The following is a 16,891-nucleotide window of genomic DNA, read 5'->3' as shown; positions in this document are numbered from 1 at the left end:
AGACACGCACATGAGTTTTGATTATTACAAATAAATATAATTGAATCGTTTCATCATTAAAAGTTTATATAATTTATCTAGATTTTGTAGAGGCAAACATTCTGAACAAACCTCGTTACAGTCGGGAACATATCTGGTCCCAAAACAAGAATTCCTACGGACTGGAAGGCTTCTATGGGCAACAGTGGCAATATCTAACTGCTATGTATACTTTTCAAAAGTGACAAGTTTTCAGAAAAGCTTTGAGACCACTGTTGTTCTAAAAGAAACGAATTACAGTCTTACAAGTCTTGAATGTGGTGCCCATGTTGAAATATTTCAATGTTAATGAGTTTGCTTAAAACAAAGGAGATTAATTTGTTCTGTAGTTATCTTCATAGCTCACAGGTTGTAATTCAGCAATGCCTTCAAATCCTAGTAAAGAACTAATACCAATACCATATAGCTTCACTGTCTAAACTTGATCACCTTCTTGAAGTTATCGAACGCTTTGTCTGCTGATTGCAAGTAAACCAAAATAAACACATGTGAACAAATTGAGATATGGCACATTCTGAAAAAATAACCAAGATCGAGGTTACTCTCGAGACTCATCTAACAGTATTAACATGAGTTTACTGCCACCCTGTAAGGCATCCCTTGAATCGCATGATCACCAGGCAACTGTCAAATGTACGTCGAGGATCACCCCATTAAAACTACCCACTACGGCTTCGAGATATAGATTGTAGTGGTTTGAAAAGGGGCGAAGTGGTATCGGAAACAAGTGGACAAGTGGCAACATTGATTCACAAGAACTTATTTGAATGATGTGCACTAGTTAGAAGTAAATTACTTGGAAAAGGACGATGACGAAGTGGAGCTTGACACTACGACTAACGTCGTGTTTGAAGACGAATCTGATACAGACTAGAACAGGATGTTGCTGTATTGCGAGCATATCGGTTTGAAAGAGCTACAAGGAAAAAATGACGTTATTTGACATCATTGATTTTTTTTTCTCAAAATTTTACTTTAATGTGTAATTGTATACACGTGTAGACATACTTTTTAAATTTTGTATAATTGGTAAAGTGTATTAGTAATGCAATTTGTCACGTATATGACATATAATGTTAACAAATATCAAATCGTTTTAATGTAATATAAGAGGACTACGTGTGAAGGAACACAACTGTATTCGAGGGTGTACAGCATATTTTTAGTCTGTGTTTTTAACACAATTTGTACAATTAAAATTATATATCAATGGTGCATTGTTAATGATATTCTTGTTAACAATGTTTACGTAAACTACAATGTACAGATGCATTATTGTATCCGTTTTTAGAATGTAATTGATATTTTTCTAGTCCATTAACATAAAGCATTTAGCAGTGTTGTGTTGTCTTGTTAAAATATCAAATGATATTTCGGAAATTTGAAGTCACGTATTTTAAATGCAGATTGGTATTTTGGTCATAAATCTTGAAATTTTAGAGTCGCTCATTTTTTTGTAATTGACACTTGCATAACAGAAAGAAAATGTGATGAGAAAAGTGTTAAGTCAATAAATCTAGTCCTGTTTACTTTAAACTTGTTTGTAAAGAGACGTATTCAACATGCACATTCATCAGAATATGTGATTGCTTTTCTAAGTAATGTATGTAATTTGCTTTTGTGCCATGAACAAGGATCATTATATAGATAGAATTACAAAATGACGACAAATGATCAGTGTATCATTATTTGTTTAATGTGTATAAACAAGCAATCGTTCTTCCCTCATAGTCTATATGGTATATATAATGTCCACTTAAAAGTGCCACCCAGTTTAGAAATGAGTCCCTTATAAAGTTGTAAGTGTATTGTACAGCGTTGTTGTCTGATTCAATGGAAAATGACACCTTTTACTATAAGGGCGTTTTTTAAAGCTGCACTCTCACAAATTGAACGTATTGTTTTTTTTATTGTTTGTCTTGGAACGAGCCAATTTGCGAAAATCCAGGTAAACCAGTTATATAAGACTGCTGACAAAAATAAGATGGCAGATTTTTATTTTTGAGTTCAAAAATTAATGTTTTATGCATTTTTCTTAAACCGTTAGCAACGGTTTAAGCCATAAAACATTAATTTTCGAGCAGAAATATGCAAATCTGCGATCTGATATTTTGTCAGCAATCTTTTATCATTGGTTTGCGGATATTTGCGCAAAAATTTGCTTTTTGCAAGACAATTTTATTTATTTTTTTGTTAAAATGGTATATCTGTGAGAGTGCAGCTTTAATACCAAGACAATATCAAATGTTAAATGTTCTCAATTGTGTACCTATTTACACAAGTGACGTACATAAACCACGCAGGGTGGATACACAGACGTAGTCAATATATAAAATAGCCCAATGTGTTTCGCAACCTCTCGTTTATCAAAATAAACACGCGATTCAATTCATAATACAGGGATTCATTGACATGTCAAAAACGTATAAGTAGTTATCTTTAAAAGAGGCTTCCGAAATTATAATACTAAATATATAGGAGTTTAAAAGCTCACATATTGTTAAAAAAACGGTCGGAAGTCTGACAGAAATATTAAACAAATACCTGCTAGCATTTATAAGCAACGGAAACACTTTCCGGCATTTTCTATTCATATGAACGGATTTTATAAAGTAGTCATTCCCGGGCCTAAAAGTGTTTAGCCTTTAGTGTTTTGTAGCCTTTACAATATTTCAGCGCATCCGGTAAGGAAAACAAATGTTAGCTATACCAGCTTTGTCCATATATAGAGTCGCGTTTACCACAAAAATCCTGCTTCGCATTGAAAATAGAACAAAGACGTTTCCTGTTCCTTCTTATCCTCAGAACAGAATCCAAGGCATGTCTCTCAATTCTTAAACGACCTTTGGAACGATTGCACGTGCAGTCATGGCGGGAGCGTTATTCTTTAGCCTGCTGGTTTTCTGTACGAGTTCCGTATTCGGACTTTCCCTCGTTTTGAAACATTACTCAATGACAGAGTCGACAAGAGACCCGGTGCCAACAGTAGCCACGGCCAGGTGCGCTGATGAATGCTCCAAGACGGCCGCGTGCACGAATTTCTCCGTGGAAACGAACGGAACATGCACGCATCACCGGTCAGCGTCTTTAGCTGTGGTAAGTGCTTTGATTTTTTGCAACGTCTGCCTTGCGATGAATACAAACTAGACGTAAGTTCGGTAATCGGCCAGTTTGCTCAACGTACCACACTTTTTACCGCCAACAATGTTACTACGCGGCACATAGAAGAGCGAATTATAAGTTTATTAGTTAAACGTAAATGGACGAGCTCTCGATAAACAGTCGTTTTAGTATTTTAACCTCAGGTGTTTTACCAACGCAACAATAATACCAATGCGGTACGTCACGTCGCTTTTTAATGAAATACAAGATTTCGCTCGCAATAACGTACGGTGTATTTCGTCTATAATGCATTGCACATCTTTTGTTAATTATTTTAGTAACGGTCCGAATGCCAAGCGGCTCGCAAATATATATAAAAAATGAATATTAGCAGATATTCCTTTTCCTTTGTCTAAAATCGAAATGCATGACAATATTGGTCGTTATTACTTGTGCACGCGCTCCGCGTCCGATGTCCGCATACGTAAAAGCAAGTATGTATTTTATCGTTTGATCTGTTATGTATCCGCTTCCGATTCGCATTCACGCGGAGTCACGCAGGTTTTTTTTCTACATGAAACATTATATTTAAGAAATATTTATATTGCGAATCAAACATTTAAAACTGAAATTATGGAAGCAATTGCGACTTTTGAAATAAAATTAGATATAGATACGATTTGCTCTATTTCTTATGCGGAAAGCGCCTTAAAACTGTTGATCATGGTAGACACAAATGGGGTCGTCGTCAGCGTCATCGACGTCTCGCCTTCGTTTGGTTTCCGATCAAAAAAAATGAAAGATTTGTTTTCAAACTCTCAGCCGCTATACCCTCTCGATCTGATACAATCATTCTTAACTTGGGTCACATATTTTACTCATCAACCAGACAGACTTTCTAATCAGTTTAGATGGCATTGGGCAGAAACAGTGTCCACTATCGTAAACCGGGTGGACAATCTGAAAAAAAAAATAGTGACCTACTTTTGGACGCAAATAAAGGGTTGAACAATAATTGATGAAGTGACTTGCAGGTGCATTTTGCTAGATATGACTCAGAATCAAACACACCAAACTTTCAGAAAGTCAAACATTTTACCAAGTTTCGTGAAGATTCGTGATTACAAAACGCGTTGCCAAATTATCATTTTTCCTTGTGAACTACATTTTGTCAAGAAATAAACGAATTGATTCCGATTCCGATGCAGTTGGAAGAATGTTTACCTGCTTCAATATGAACACGATTTTTTGAATATCTGAGGTGGTGGTCGCCCTTTAAATTAACATTACATTTAAATAAGCTGTGTGAAGTTAGCTAAACATACGACATTGGACATTGGACATTCAAGATCGAATGTTGTGCTGGCACGACATTAGACATTGGACATTCAAAATCGAATGTTGTGCTGGCACGACATTGGACATTGGACATTCAAAATCGAATGTTGTGCTGGCACGACATTGGACATTGGACATTCAAAATTGAAAGTCGTGCTGGCACGACATTGGACATTGGACATTCAAAAATGAATGCCAGCACAACATTCGATTTTGAATGTCCAATGTCCAATGTCGTGCCAGCACGACATTGGACATTGGACATTGGGATTTCAAAAATGAATGTCGTGCTGGCACGACATTGGACATTGGACATTCAAAATCGAATGTTGTGCTGGCACGACATTGGACATTCAAAATCGAATGTTGTGCTGGCACGACATTGGACATATTACATTCAAAAGTGAAAATCGTGCTAGCACGACATTGGACATTGGACATTCAAAAATGAATGTCGTGCCAGCACGACATTGGATATTGGACATTGGAATTTCAAAAATGAATGTCGTGCTAGCACGACATTGGACATTCAAAATCGAATGTTGTGCTGGAACGACATTGGACATTGGTATTTCAAAAATGAATGTCGTTCTAGCACGACATTGGACATTGGACATTCAACATCGAATGTTGTGCTGGCACGACGAAGGACATTTGACATTCAACATCGAATGTTGTGCTGGCACGACATTGGACATTCAAAATCGAATGTTGTGCTGGCACGACATTGGACATTGGACATTCAAAAGTGAAAGTCGTGCTAGCACGACATTGGACATTGGACATTCAAAAATGAATGTCGTGCCAGCACGACATTGGACATTGGAATTTCAAAAATGAATGTCGTGTTAGCACGACATTGGACATTCAAAATCGAATGTTGTGCTGGCACGACATTGGACATTGGACATTCAAAAGTGAAAGTCGTGCTAGCACGACATTGGACATTGGACATTCATAATAGAATGTTGTGCTGGCACGACATTGGACATTGGACATTCATAATAGAATGTTGTGCTGGCACGACATTGGACATTGGACATTCAAAAGTGAAAGTCATGCTAGCACGACATTGGACATTGGACATTCAAAAATGAATGTCGTGCCAATATGACATTGGACATTGGACATTGGAATTTCAAAAATGAATGTCGTGCTAGCACGACATTGGACATTCAAAATCGAATGTTGTGCTGGCAAGACATTGGACATTGGACATTCAAAAGTGAAAGTCGTGCTAGCACGACATTGGACATTAGACATTCAAAATCGAATGTTGTGCTGGCACGACATTGGACATTGGACATTCAAAAATGAATGTCGTGCCAGCACGACATTGGACATTGGAATTTCAAAAATGAATGTCGTGCTAGCACGACATTGGACATTCAAAATCGAATGTTGTGCTGGCACGACATTGGACATTGGACATTCAAAATTGAAAGTCGTGCTGGCACGGCATTGGACATTGAACATTCAAAATCGAATGTTGTGCTGGCACGACATTGGACATTCAAAATCGAATGTTGTGCTGGCACGACATTGGACATTGGACATTCAAAAGTGAAAGTCGTGCTAGCACGACATTGGACATTGGACATTCAAAAATGAATGTCGTGCCAGCACGACATTGGACATTGGACATTGGAATTTCAAAAATGAATGTCGTGCTAGCACGACATTGGACATTGGACATTCAAAATCGAATGTTGTGCTGGCACGACATTGGACATTCAAAAGTGAAAGTCGTGCTAGCACGACATTGGACATTCAAAATCGAATGTTGTGATGGCATGACATTGGACATTGGACATTCATAATATAATGTTGTGCTGGCACGACATTGGACATTGGACATTCAAAAGTGAAAGTCGTGCTAGCACGACATTGGACATTGGACATTCAAAAATGAATGTCGTGCCAGCATGACATTGGACATTGGAATTTCAAAAAGAAATGTCGTGCTGGCACGACATTGGACATTGGACATTCAAAATCGAATATTGTGCTGGCACGACATTGGACATTGGACATTCAAAAGTGAAAGTCGTGCTTGCACGACATTGGACATTGGACATTCAAAATCGAATGTTGTGCTGGCACGACATTGGACATTCAAAAATGAATGTCGTGCCAGCACGACATTGGATATTGGAATTTCAAAAATGAATGTCATGCTAGCACGACATTGGACATTCAAAATCGAATGTTGTGCTGGCACGACATTGGAGAATGGACATTCAAAATTGAAAGTCGTGCTGGCACGGCATTGGACATTGGACATTCAAAATCGAATGTTGTGCTGGCACGACATTGGACATTCAAAATCGAATGTTGTGCTGGCACGACATTGGACATTGGACATTCAAAAGTGAAAGTCGTGCTAGCACGACATTGGACATTGGACATTCAAAAATGAATGTCGTGCCAGCACGACATTGGACATTGGACATTGGACATTCAAAAATGAATGTCGTGCTAGCACGACATTGGACATTGGACATTCAAAATCGAATGTTGTGCTGGCACGACATTGGACATTGGACATTCAAAAGTGAAAGTCGTGCTAGCACGACATTGGACATTCAAAATCGAATGTTGTGATGGCATGACATTGGACATTGGACATTCATAATAGAATGTTGTGCTGGCACGACATTGGACATTGGACATTCAAAAGTGAAAGTCGTGCTAGCACGACATTGGACATTGGACATTCAAAAATGAATGTCGTGCCAGCATGACATTGGACATTGGACATTGGAATTTCAAAAAGAAATGTCGTGCTAGCACGACATTGGACATTGGACATTCAAAATCGAATGTTGTGCTGGCACGACATTGGACATTGGACATTCAAAAGTGATAGTCGTGCTTGCACGACATTGGACATTCGACATTCAAAATCGAATGTTGTGCTGGCACGACATTGGACATTCAAAAATGAATGTCGTGCCAGCACGACATCGGACATTGGAATTTCAAAAATGAATGTCGTGCTAGCACGACATTGGACATTCAAAATCGAATGTTGTGCTGGCACGACATTGGAGAATGGACATTCAAAATTGAAAGTCGTGCTGGCACGGCATTGGACATTGGACATTCAAAATCGAATGTTGTGCTGGCACGACATTGGACATTCAAAATCGAATGTTTTGCTGGCACGACATTGGACATTGGACATTCAAAAGTGAAAGTCGTGCTAGCACGACATTGGACATTGGACATTCAAAGTGAAAGTCGTGCTAGCACGACATTTGACATTGGACATTCAAAATCGAATGTTGTGCTGGCACGACATTGGACATTGGACATTCAAAATCGAATGTTGTGCTGGCACGACATTGGACATTGGACATTCAAAAGTGAAAGTCGTGCTAGCACGACATTGGACATTGGACATTCAAAATCGAATGTTGTGCTGGTACGACATTGGACATTCAAAAGTGAAAGTCGTGCTAGCACGACATAAGACATTGGACATTCAAAATCGAATGTTGTGCTGGCACGACATTGGACATTGGATATTCAAAATTGAAAGTCGTGCTAGCACGACATTGGACATTGGACATTCAAAAATGAATGTCGTGCCAGCACGACATTGGACATTGGACATTGGAATTTCAAAAATGAATGTCGTGCTAGCACGACATTGGACATTGGACATTCAAAATCGAATGTTTTGCTGGCACGACATTGGACATTGGACATTCAAAAGTGAATGTTGTGCTGGCACGACATTGGACATTGGACATTCAAAATCGAATTTTTTGCTGGCACAACATTGGACATTGTACATTCAAAATCGAATGTTGTGACTAATTGAGTCGATAAAAAATAAGTCGACAGGCTGTAATAGGTTACTTAATCGGCTCATTGACAATATTTCGTATAATACGTAAAACCAGATAAAGTAGATGTAGGAACGATTACATATATATTTTTTGGAATCATCAATGCATGTGTATATTTTCCATATGTCATCATATACTGTGAATATAATTATCTTCACTTCGTTTATAAATGGTACTGTATGTGTAGCAGTGGTGTGTGAACAATTAAGCTTATTAAAAGTATGCCATTTCGAAAGCATTATCACTGTTTGTCTACATATAATCCACGACCATTCATAAGTATATTCATTTGAATCTTTCTCTGCATATGTGACATCATGTCTATCTGAATCATGCTTAAGTTTCAAAATTTGCGATGGAATCGTAAAGACAATGCTCTCTTGGTGTTTATAAATTTATAATGAGTCATTGTTTTTGTGATCTCTAACCCTTTTCAAATAATTTTAAGACAATATCTCAAAAAAATTAATTCCGAAAATTGCATGTCATCCGAATTAACTTAAAGTCGGTAGAAAACATTCATTCATATATCATGTCATACATTAATTTGAATGTGCCAGCACGACTTTCAGTTTTGAATGTCCAATGTCGTGCCAGCACAACATTCGATTTTGAATGTCCAATGTCCAATGTCGTGCTAGCACGACTTTCACTTTTGAATGTCCAATGTCCAATGTCGTGCTGGCACGACATTCATTTTTGAATGTCCAATGTCCAATGTCGTGCTAGCACGACTTTCAATTTTGAATGTCCAATGTCCAATGTCGTGCCAGCACAACATTCGATTTTGAATGTCCAATGTCCAATGTCGTGCTAGCACGACTTTCACTTTTGAATGTTCAATGTCGTGCCAGCACAACATTCGATTTTGAATGTCCAATGTCGTGCTAGCACGACTTTCACTTTTGAATGTCCAATGTCCAATGTCGTGCCAGCACAACATTCGATTTTGAATGTCCAATGTCCAATGTCGTGCCAGCACAACATTCGATTTTGAATGTCCAATGTCGTGCTAGCACGACTTTCACTTTGAATGTCCAATGTCCAATGTCGTGCCAACTTAACATTCGATTTTGAATGTCCAATGTCGTGCCAGCATAACAATCGATTTTGAATGTCCAATGTCGTGCTAGCACGACATTTATTTTTGAAATCCCAATGTCCAATGTCCAATGTCGTGCTGGCACGACATTCATTTTTGAATGTCCAATGTCCAATGTCGTGCCAGCACAACATTCGATCTTGAATGTCCAATGTCCAATTTCGTATGTTTAGCTAACTTTACACAGCTATTTAAATATGTTTTATGTTTATGTTATTTTTTATGTTTTGAATGCAACAACATTCGATCTTGAATGTCCAATGTCCAATGTCGTATGTTTAGCTAACTTTACACAGCTATTTAAATATGTTACAATTTTAACATCAAGGCTTACAAGTTGGAGGGCGACACATGCGAGCACGGCTGGAGAGGCGTGGGCGGCCATTGCTATTATGTGGACGACACTTATGCGGTCACGTACGATGAGGCTAGTACTCGCTGCACTCATTATGGAGCATACCTCGCTACCATTTACAGGTAAACGTTTAATATGTTATTTAATCATTCATTTACGGAATTTAAGCAATCGAAAAGATTATAAGTATCTTCCATGGCCGAGAGTGTAAGATAGGATCATTCCGACCCGAGCGTAGTGTGTTTAGCGCATTGTTTCTTGGAATGTGCGTCAAAACTGATTGATGGTGACATTTGAAGCGAGAAATAATTAATTAGCGTTCTAAATATTGCCACAAGTCAAGGTTTCCATGATGCTACAGCCGTCTTTCGTCAACAAGGGAGGTAATAACAATGTGGTGACCATTAAAAAGGAGTTCCATACGGGCATTTTATCTTCGCCCGTGGGCAAGATAAGAATTTCTAGCATGGTTAAATTATTGGATCTACTTATCTGAGGTGGGAGAAATACTATTCCCATCACTAAATTATATTCATTATTTGGTATTTATCACACCAAAACACGAACTTATTGAAACTTATGTAGCCACTATTTTATACATCATTCAAAGTCTTATTTTGATTCTGTTTAGATAAACACAAGTTATAAATGGATCTCTGCTTGGCACATTATAACCTTAAAAAACACCGTTTTGCCAGTCCCTAATCTGGTCCGTTAACATTAAACTAATTACGTCTTGAAAGCGAATCTCTCATGTTTAACATGGCTAGACATAAAACACATTTAATCATGCTTTTCATAATTTACAATTTTGTATTATGTTATGTCATACTATGTTATGAAAATTGCATACATGGCTTTGAATAAAAATCCAAAACATTGAAAACAAAATCAAACATGTGTTGTTTATATACTGCATATAACAAGTCGAATATGATTATTTTTTGTTAATAAACGATAATTAACTGAAAATATCTCAAATTTGAAAAAGTGTAAATAACACTCTAAAAAAATATGAATTGAGGCTTTGTGTTAAATAAAATGTTAGAAAAATTTCGTCGGCTTTGACCAGTATTCGCAACTTGTCAAGCTCATTCGGCATGATTTTGGGTTAGTTTAATCATTATTTTTTTTTTACAACGATTGTGAAGGAAGTTATGATAACTTATACTATGTCACTCTCGTTGGCACGATATTGCGCGAGAGTGTGGTCTTGTAGTGTGGGGGAAAACAGAGTACCCGCAGAAAACCCACTTGTCCAGTTTGGTAACCACAAACCAAACTCACATGCGCTAAAGCCGGGAATCGAACCCAGGTCACCTTGGTGAGAAGTGAGTGCGCTAACCACCAGTTAAGCTATTGATAATGCAGTCATGTGCTTTTATGCATAATAAAATATAATCATATTACTGCTGAACTGATTGTTTGATTGTCAACTAGAGTGGTATTCAATATTCAACATGAATTAATCTTATGGTCATACATCATTAATTTCATTCACTCTATTGGTCAGTTATAAATAACAAGTTATCCGATTAGCTACACCGTTCTTAGATATGATTAAGACCAATATTGAATACCAGCCCTGGCCACACTAATAACAAAACCAGGTAATTTTTAAAAAAACATTTGGAAAAAAATGTCGCCAACCTGAAATCGGCGAAAATGACCGAACATGTCAAACCAAACGCTCATTTTTATAGCTTTCATTAGTAACGCTTAATATCAAATAACTTAAACAATTTATTACTTTGGATTATAATCGCAAAGTCCATATACCTTTCAGTGACAAGGACCAGGAAACGATCGAAACTCTGAGAAATGATGCGGGCCTACATATGACGAGCTTCTGGCTCGGAGGATTGATCACAACCACAACGCTACATAACGGTACAATCGTAAGTAGCTGGGACAACGGCGAGCCTTGGAACTACGACAACTATGCCCCTGGGAAGCCTTCAGGAGATGGACAATGTATCATAATGATGGGCACCGACCAGAATTCCACGTGGTATGACGGCGTTTGTGAAATCCCTCAACACTTTGTTTGCGAGAAGTAACGTACATGCATGGACATGTAAACCGCGGCATAATCAAGGTTTTGATTATTACAAATAAATTGAATTGAATCATTTCATTTTGTAAAGACAGACATTTTACATTGAGCCATTTTTATAGAGGATGACCTATAATAAAACATATTTACAAATAAAGAAAACTATACAATTTCCTCTTTTCTTCGTTTTCTGGAAATTACAGAATATTGTTTTTGTTAGATAAGGGCCTTCATAAGTGGGATATCCCAAAATAAAATGTTTATTTACTATTCTTTACCATTTGTATAAATTTTAGTGACAATTGATTAATTAAACATTATTACGACATAAAAGTTATTTTGGAAATGCTCTGTTTTGTTCCTTCAAACCCATCAATTATCCGGTTAGCGCACTCGCTTCTCACCAAGGCGACCCGGGTTCGTTTCCCGGCCTTGGCGCATGTGAGTTTGGTTTGTGGTCACCAAGCCGGAGAAGTGGGTTTTCTCCGGTTTCCCCCACAACACAAGAAACACTCAGCGCAACATTAAGCCAACGAGAGTGACTTAGTTATCATAACTTTCTTCACATTTTTTTTGTAAAATATGTACTGTTTAAACTAAACCCATGAATTCTCACCAAAGCAGAGGTGGACTAGAGAGACCGCACTTGAGACATAAAAAAAACGTTCTGACCAATTAGGGAAAGTATTTCGGCCCCATTCCCAGTGCTTAAACATAGATAGTTTCCCCATGTGTGAAATCAAATTTCCTAATTTCTGTCATGGCTTTTTTTCATCATGGAGCGGAAAACGAACGAGTTGGTGATTTCATAAAGCTGCACTCTCACAGATTTACCGTTTTGACAACTTTTTATATTTCTTGTCGTAGAATGAGGTAATTTTTGCGTAAATATCTACAAACCAATGATTTAAGACTACTGACAAAAAATCAGATCGCAAAGTTTTATATTTCCGTTCGAAAATTCATGTTTTATAGCTTAAACCGTTACTAACGGTTTAAGAAAAATGCATAAAACATCAATTTTTGAACTTAAATATGAAATAATCGGATCTGATTTTTGTCAGCAGTCTTATATCAGTGGCCTTGCCATGGACTTTCGCAAAAATTTGCTCGTTCCGGGACAAAAAATAAAAAAAGGTGTCAAAACGTTCAATCTGTGAGAGTGCAGCTTTAAAGAAACAAACATTATCACATGTATTTTTGTATATGTTTTTAAAAGCATTCTTTTTTTAAAGCATGATTGGACGTCCCGATTTCAGGTCCGAATGACGCTATTTTCCAAATCATAAGAGCGCTGTCCCCATTCCCAAAACGGTGAGATAAAAATAATGTTGAGAGGCACATCTTAGAACGCGTGCGCCCCGCTCCCCCAAAAAAATACTTCAATAAAAGCTTCCGCAAGGACAATTTGTCTAATTTAAATTCAAAATGATGCCTTCTAGCGCAATTTAAACAGAGTTAGGCCTGCTTTCAAATACAATTTAACATTGCAATCGTATCAACGTATTGAATTGTATTTTAATTCGCATTATTTTAAACCGCATCGCACCATACGACCCAATTTGTAACTCCGGCGCATTAATTATTTTAACCTGCCATGCCAAAAACCAGATCTTGCGATACCTGATTTCGATTAACTTTACTAAAGTGTGTAGGCCACGCCTTTTTTGCACATTTCACACATCACCGCGATTCTCCTCACCGCGGACGTTATCTTTTTAATCTAATTTTCACTATACGCGGCGATTGATGCATAATGCCCACCGCGTTCATACCTATAATTTCCCCCGCGTTCCACCGCGTCGAGTTACCGCGATACGCGGTGTTGCGAAGTGTTAATTTACGGTAATAAAGGTAGCTATCAGTCATTCTCTGAAGGCTTTTTTTTGTTCCCGTCCTATGCATATGATTCTAGTCAGTTTTATTAACATAACATAACATAACATAACATAACATGCTTTATAAAACTCATACAGACTCGACCCGTAATCTACAAATCTTTGTTCGTACTAAAAACGTAGTTTGATCCCTGAAAACTTATGTTATATGCTTTGCAACTGTGAAAGTAATCAGACGCTATTGTTTCCTTGCTCGAAAGAATCTAAATTTCGAATACCCTCGTTAAACTTGTGTGATTGTGAATAAATACTATATTGAGTCAATTAACTTATTAAAAATACTTTAACAAACACTCAATATTCCAGCGACATAATAATCAAGTTTGGGGATTGAGAATGTATACCCTCGCAATCGAGTGAAATCCATTCTGCGAGCACGGCTCAATTTACAATATTCTATTTGTACCACCTTTACTTGTTAAAATACCTGCATATAGCAGTAAGCCGCATCGCGGCGATACGCCGCGTGCATGTTTTCGGAAGTCGTACGCGATAGCAGCAGATGAAAGCGGCAATGACGCGCACCACCGCGTTGGCTACCGGGGAACCGTTTGTTTGTGTTCAAGGTCACAATGACCGTGACCTTTGACTAACTGATCTCAAAACGGATAGGGATCATTTGCTGATCATGACCCACTTCCAACTTTGTTTGAAGACCGTTGGACCAAGCATCCTCGTTATCAATCCTGATCTTTGACCTACAGACCTCAACACAAATAGTGGTCATCTGCTTATCATGACCAACCTCCTTACTACGTTTGAGGACTGATTGGCCATGCATACTATAGTGATGAAGCATAACCGCATTCTGTGTTCGAGTCACCACGAACGTGACATTTGTCCTACTGACCTTAAAACCAATAGGGATCATCTGCTGACCATAACCCACCTCTTTACATTGTTTGAAGACCGTTGGATCAAAAATACTCTAGTTATCAGTCAGACAACCTTTTGTATCGATGAAAGTGTGCAAAATCAAAATCGGGGTTATATGCTGGTCATGATTTTCTCTACACCAAATTTGCTGACCATAGGACCAAGCATACAATGTACTAATATGGTTATCAATTGGACAGGCGTTACGTGTTCAATGTCACCACGACCAGGACCTTCTGACCCCAAAATAAATAGGGTTCATCTTCTGGTCATGATCAAGCTTTATGTGCTTAAGGTCGCCTCGATCATTTGCTTTGACATACTGACTTCATAATCAAAAGGAGTCATGAGATTGACCAAGCATACTTTTGTTATCAATCGGACAAGCTTTTCGTGTCCACGGTCACCACGCCCATGATTTTTGACCAACATGTACTGATCTCGAAGTCAAGATGTTCATCTGCTGGACATGACCCACCTCCCTACCAAGTTTGAGGACCGTAGGACCAAGTATAACATTATTTAAATCCGACACGTTTTAAGGTCAAAGGTCACCACGACCATGACTTTTGAGATGGTGACCTCAGAATATCCAATAACCTACCAGCAATAAGAAATTAAACATAGAATCATTTTAACATTGTTCTTTCTTCTTACATCTTGTAAACAGTCCGCTAACCTACTTCTATAACTTTCGTATTCAAAGTTGGTAGCTCAAATCTCATGTGTGTTCACATATGGATTCTGTCTAAAGAATTGTCCATCGTAGAAATACAGATATATATACATGTTAACAGGAGTTACATATGTATGATCCATGGAATAGCACCTTTTCAAAAGATTGAATTCAACAGTTGGAATGCTAGAGCAGTTGTCAATTGCCTATACTATTTTCCATAAGTTTCCTACAGAATGCAAGTATCAAACATGCATACCTCACAGTCATTCCATACTTATAGATGGACATACATGTACCTCACAGTCATTCCATACTTATAGATGGACATACATGTACCTCACAGTCATTCCATACTTATAGATGGACATACATGTACCTCACAGTCAATCCATACTTATAGATGGACATACATGTACCTCACAGTCATTCCATACTTATAGATGGACATACATGTACCTCACAGTCATTCCATACTTATAGATGGACATACATGTACCTCACAGTCATTCCATACTTATAGATGGACATACATGTACCTCACAGTCATTCCATACTTATAGATGGACATACATGTACCTCACAGTCAATCCATACTTATAGATGGACATACATGTACCTCACAGTCATTCCATACTTATAGATGGACATACATGTACCTCACAGTCATTCCATACTTATAGATGGACATACATGTACCTCACAGTCATTCCATTTTTATAGATGGACATACATGTACCTCACAGTCATTCCATACTTATAGATGGACATACATGTACCTCACAGTCATTCCATACTTATAGATGGACATACATGTACCTCACAGTCATTCCATACTTATAGATGGACATACATGTACCTCACAGTCATTCCATACTTATAGATGGACATACATGTACCTCACAGTCATTCCATACTTATAGATGGACATACATGTACCTCACAGTCATTCCATACTTATAGATGGACATACATGTGGTCAACAATGTGACTATACAGTCACTAGTAAAACAGGTATTTGTATGTAACAAACCAGCGACTCTTAAGTCAAATGTGTATGGGCATAATATCTCGGAGTTTGATAACCAGCCATATCACTTTAGTCATTCAAAATTCCCTGAATTCTGTAATAACAATTACATACATTGATTGATTGATCAGCTTTTTACGCTCAAGTGTCACAGCCTCTACAACTCCATGCAATGAAGTTATATGTAAGAATTACTTTTCTCTAGATTTGAACCCAGATTTGAAGGCTGCCTGGAACCATTGATATTGAATGGCAACCAAAGTCAGACATGTGTCCATATTCATTAATGCTTTAATACCAAGTTTGATTCTTACCAGCAAATCTTAATTTCGATGTAAAATTGCTATTTGAAGAGCAATAATGGTAAAAAAACTGCTGCATATGTTAAAAGTAACATCTTTCACAATAATTTACACATCTTTTGTCAAAAACCATTCCCACAAAGATACTCTGTAACTTTTTAAAATTTGCTCTGCCCAACTTGACACGTTCATGAATACAGACCCTCATTATCCTCGTAATTTTAAAACCACATTTAAAAGAACATAGGGAACTGTCAATC

At 37.7% G+C, this 16,891-nt stretch overlaps 1 protein-coding gene across 1 annotated transcript; it reads left to right on the top strand.

Annotated features, from left to right (window-relative positions):
• Nucleotides 1-2,991: 2,991 nt before the first annotated feature.
• Nucleotides 2,992-11,853, top strand: LOC128235975 (type-2 ice-structuring protein-like). Its single transcript, XM_052950762.1, has 3 exons — nucleotides 2,992-3,135; nucleotides 9,767-9,915; nucleotides 11,580-11,853. Exons 1-3 carry the CDS (start codon nucleotides 2,992-2,994, stop codon nucleotides 11,851-11,853), a joined length of 567 nt encoding a protein of 188 aa, XP_052806722.1.
• Nucleotides 11,854-16,891: the final 5,038 nt, after the last annotated feature.

The sequence above is a fragment of the Mya arenaria genome, chromosome 1 (assembly GCF_026914265.1).
Source record: "Mya arenaria isolate MELC-2E11 chromosome 1, ASM2691426v1".
Classification (NCBI taxonomy): domain Eukaryota; kingdom Metazoa; phylum Mollusca; class Bivalvia; order Myida; family Myidae; genus Mya; species Mya arenaria.
The sequence above is the reverse complement of the archived record's forward strand: the minus strand, read 5'-3'. Positions and strand labels throughout refer to the sequence as shown.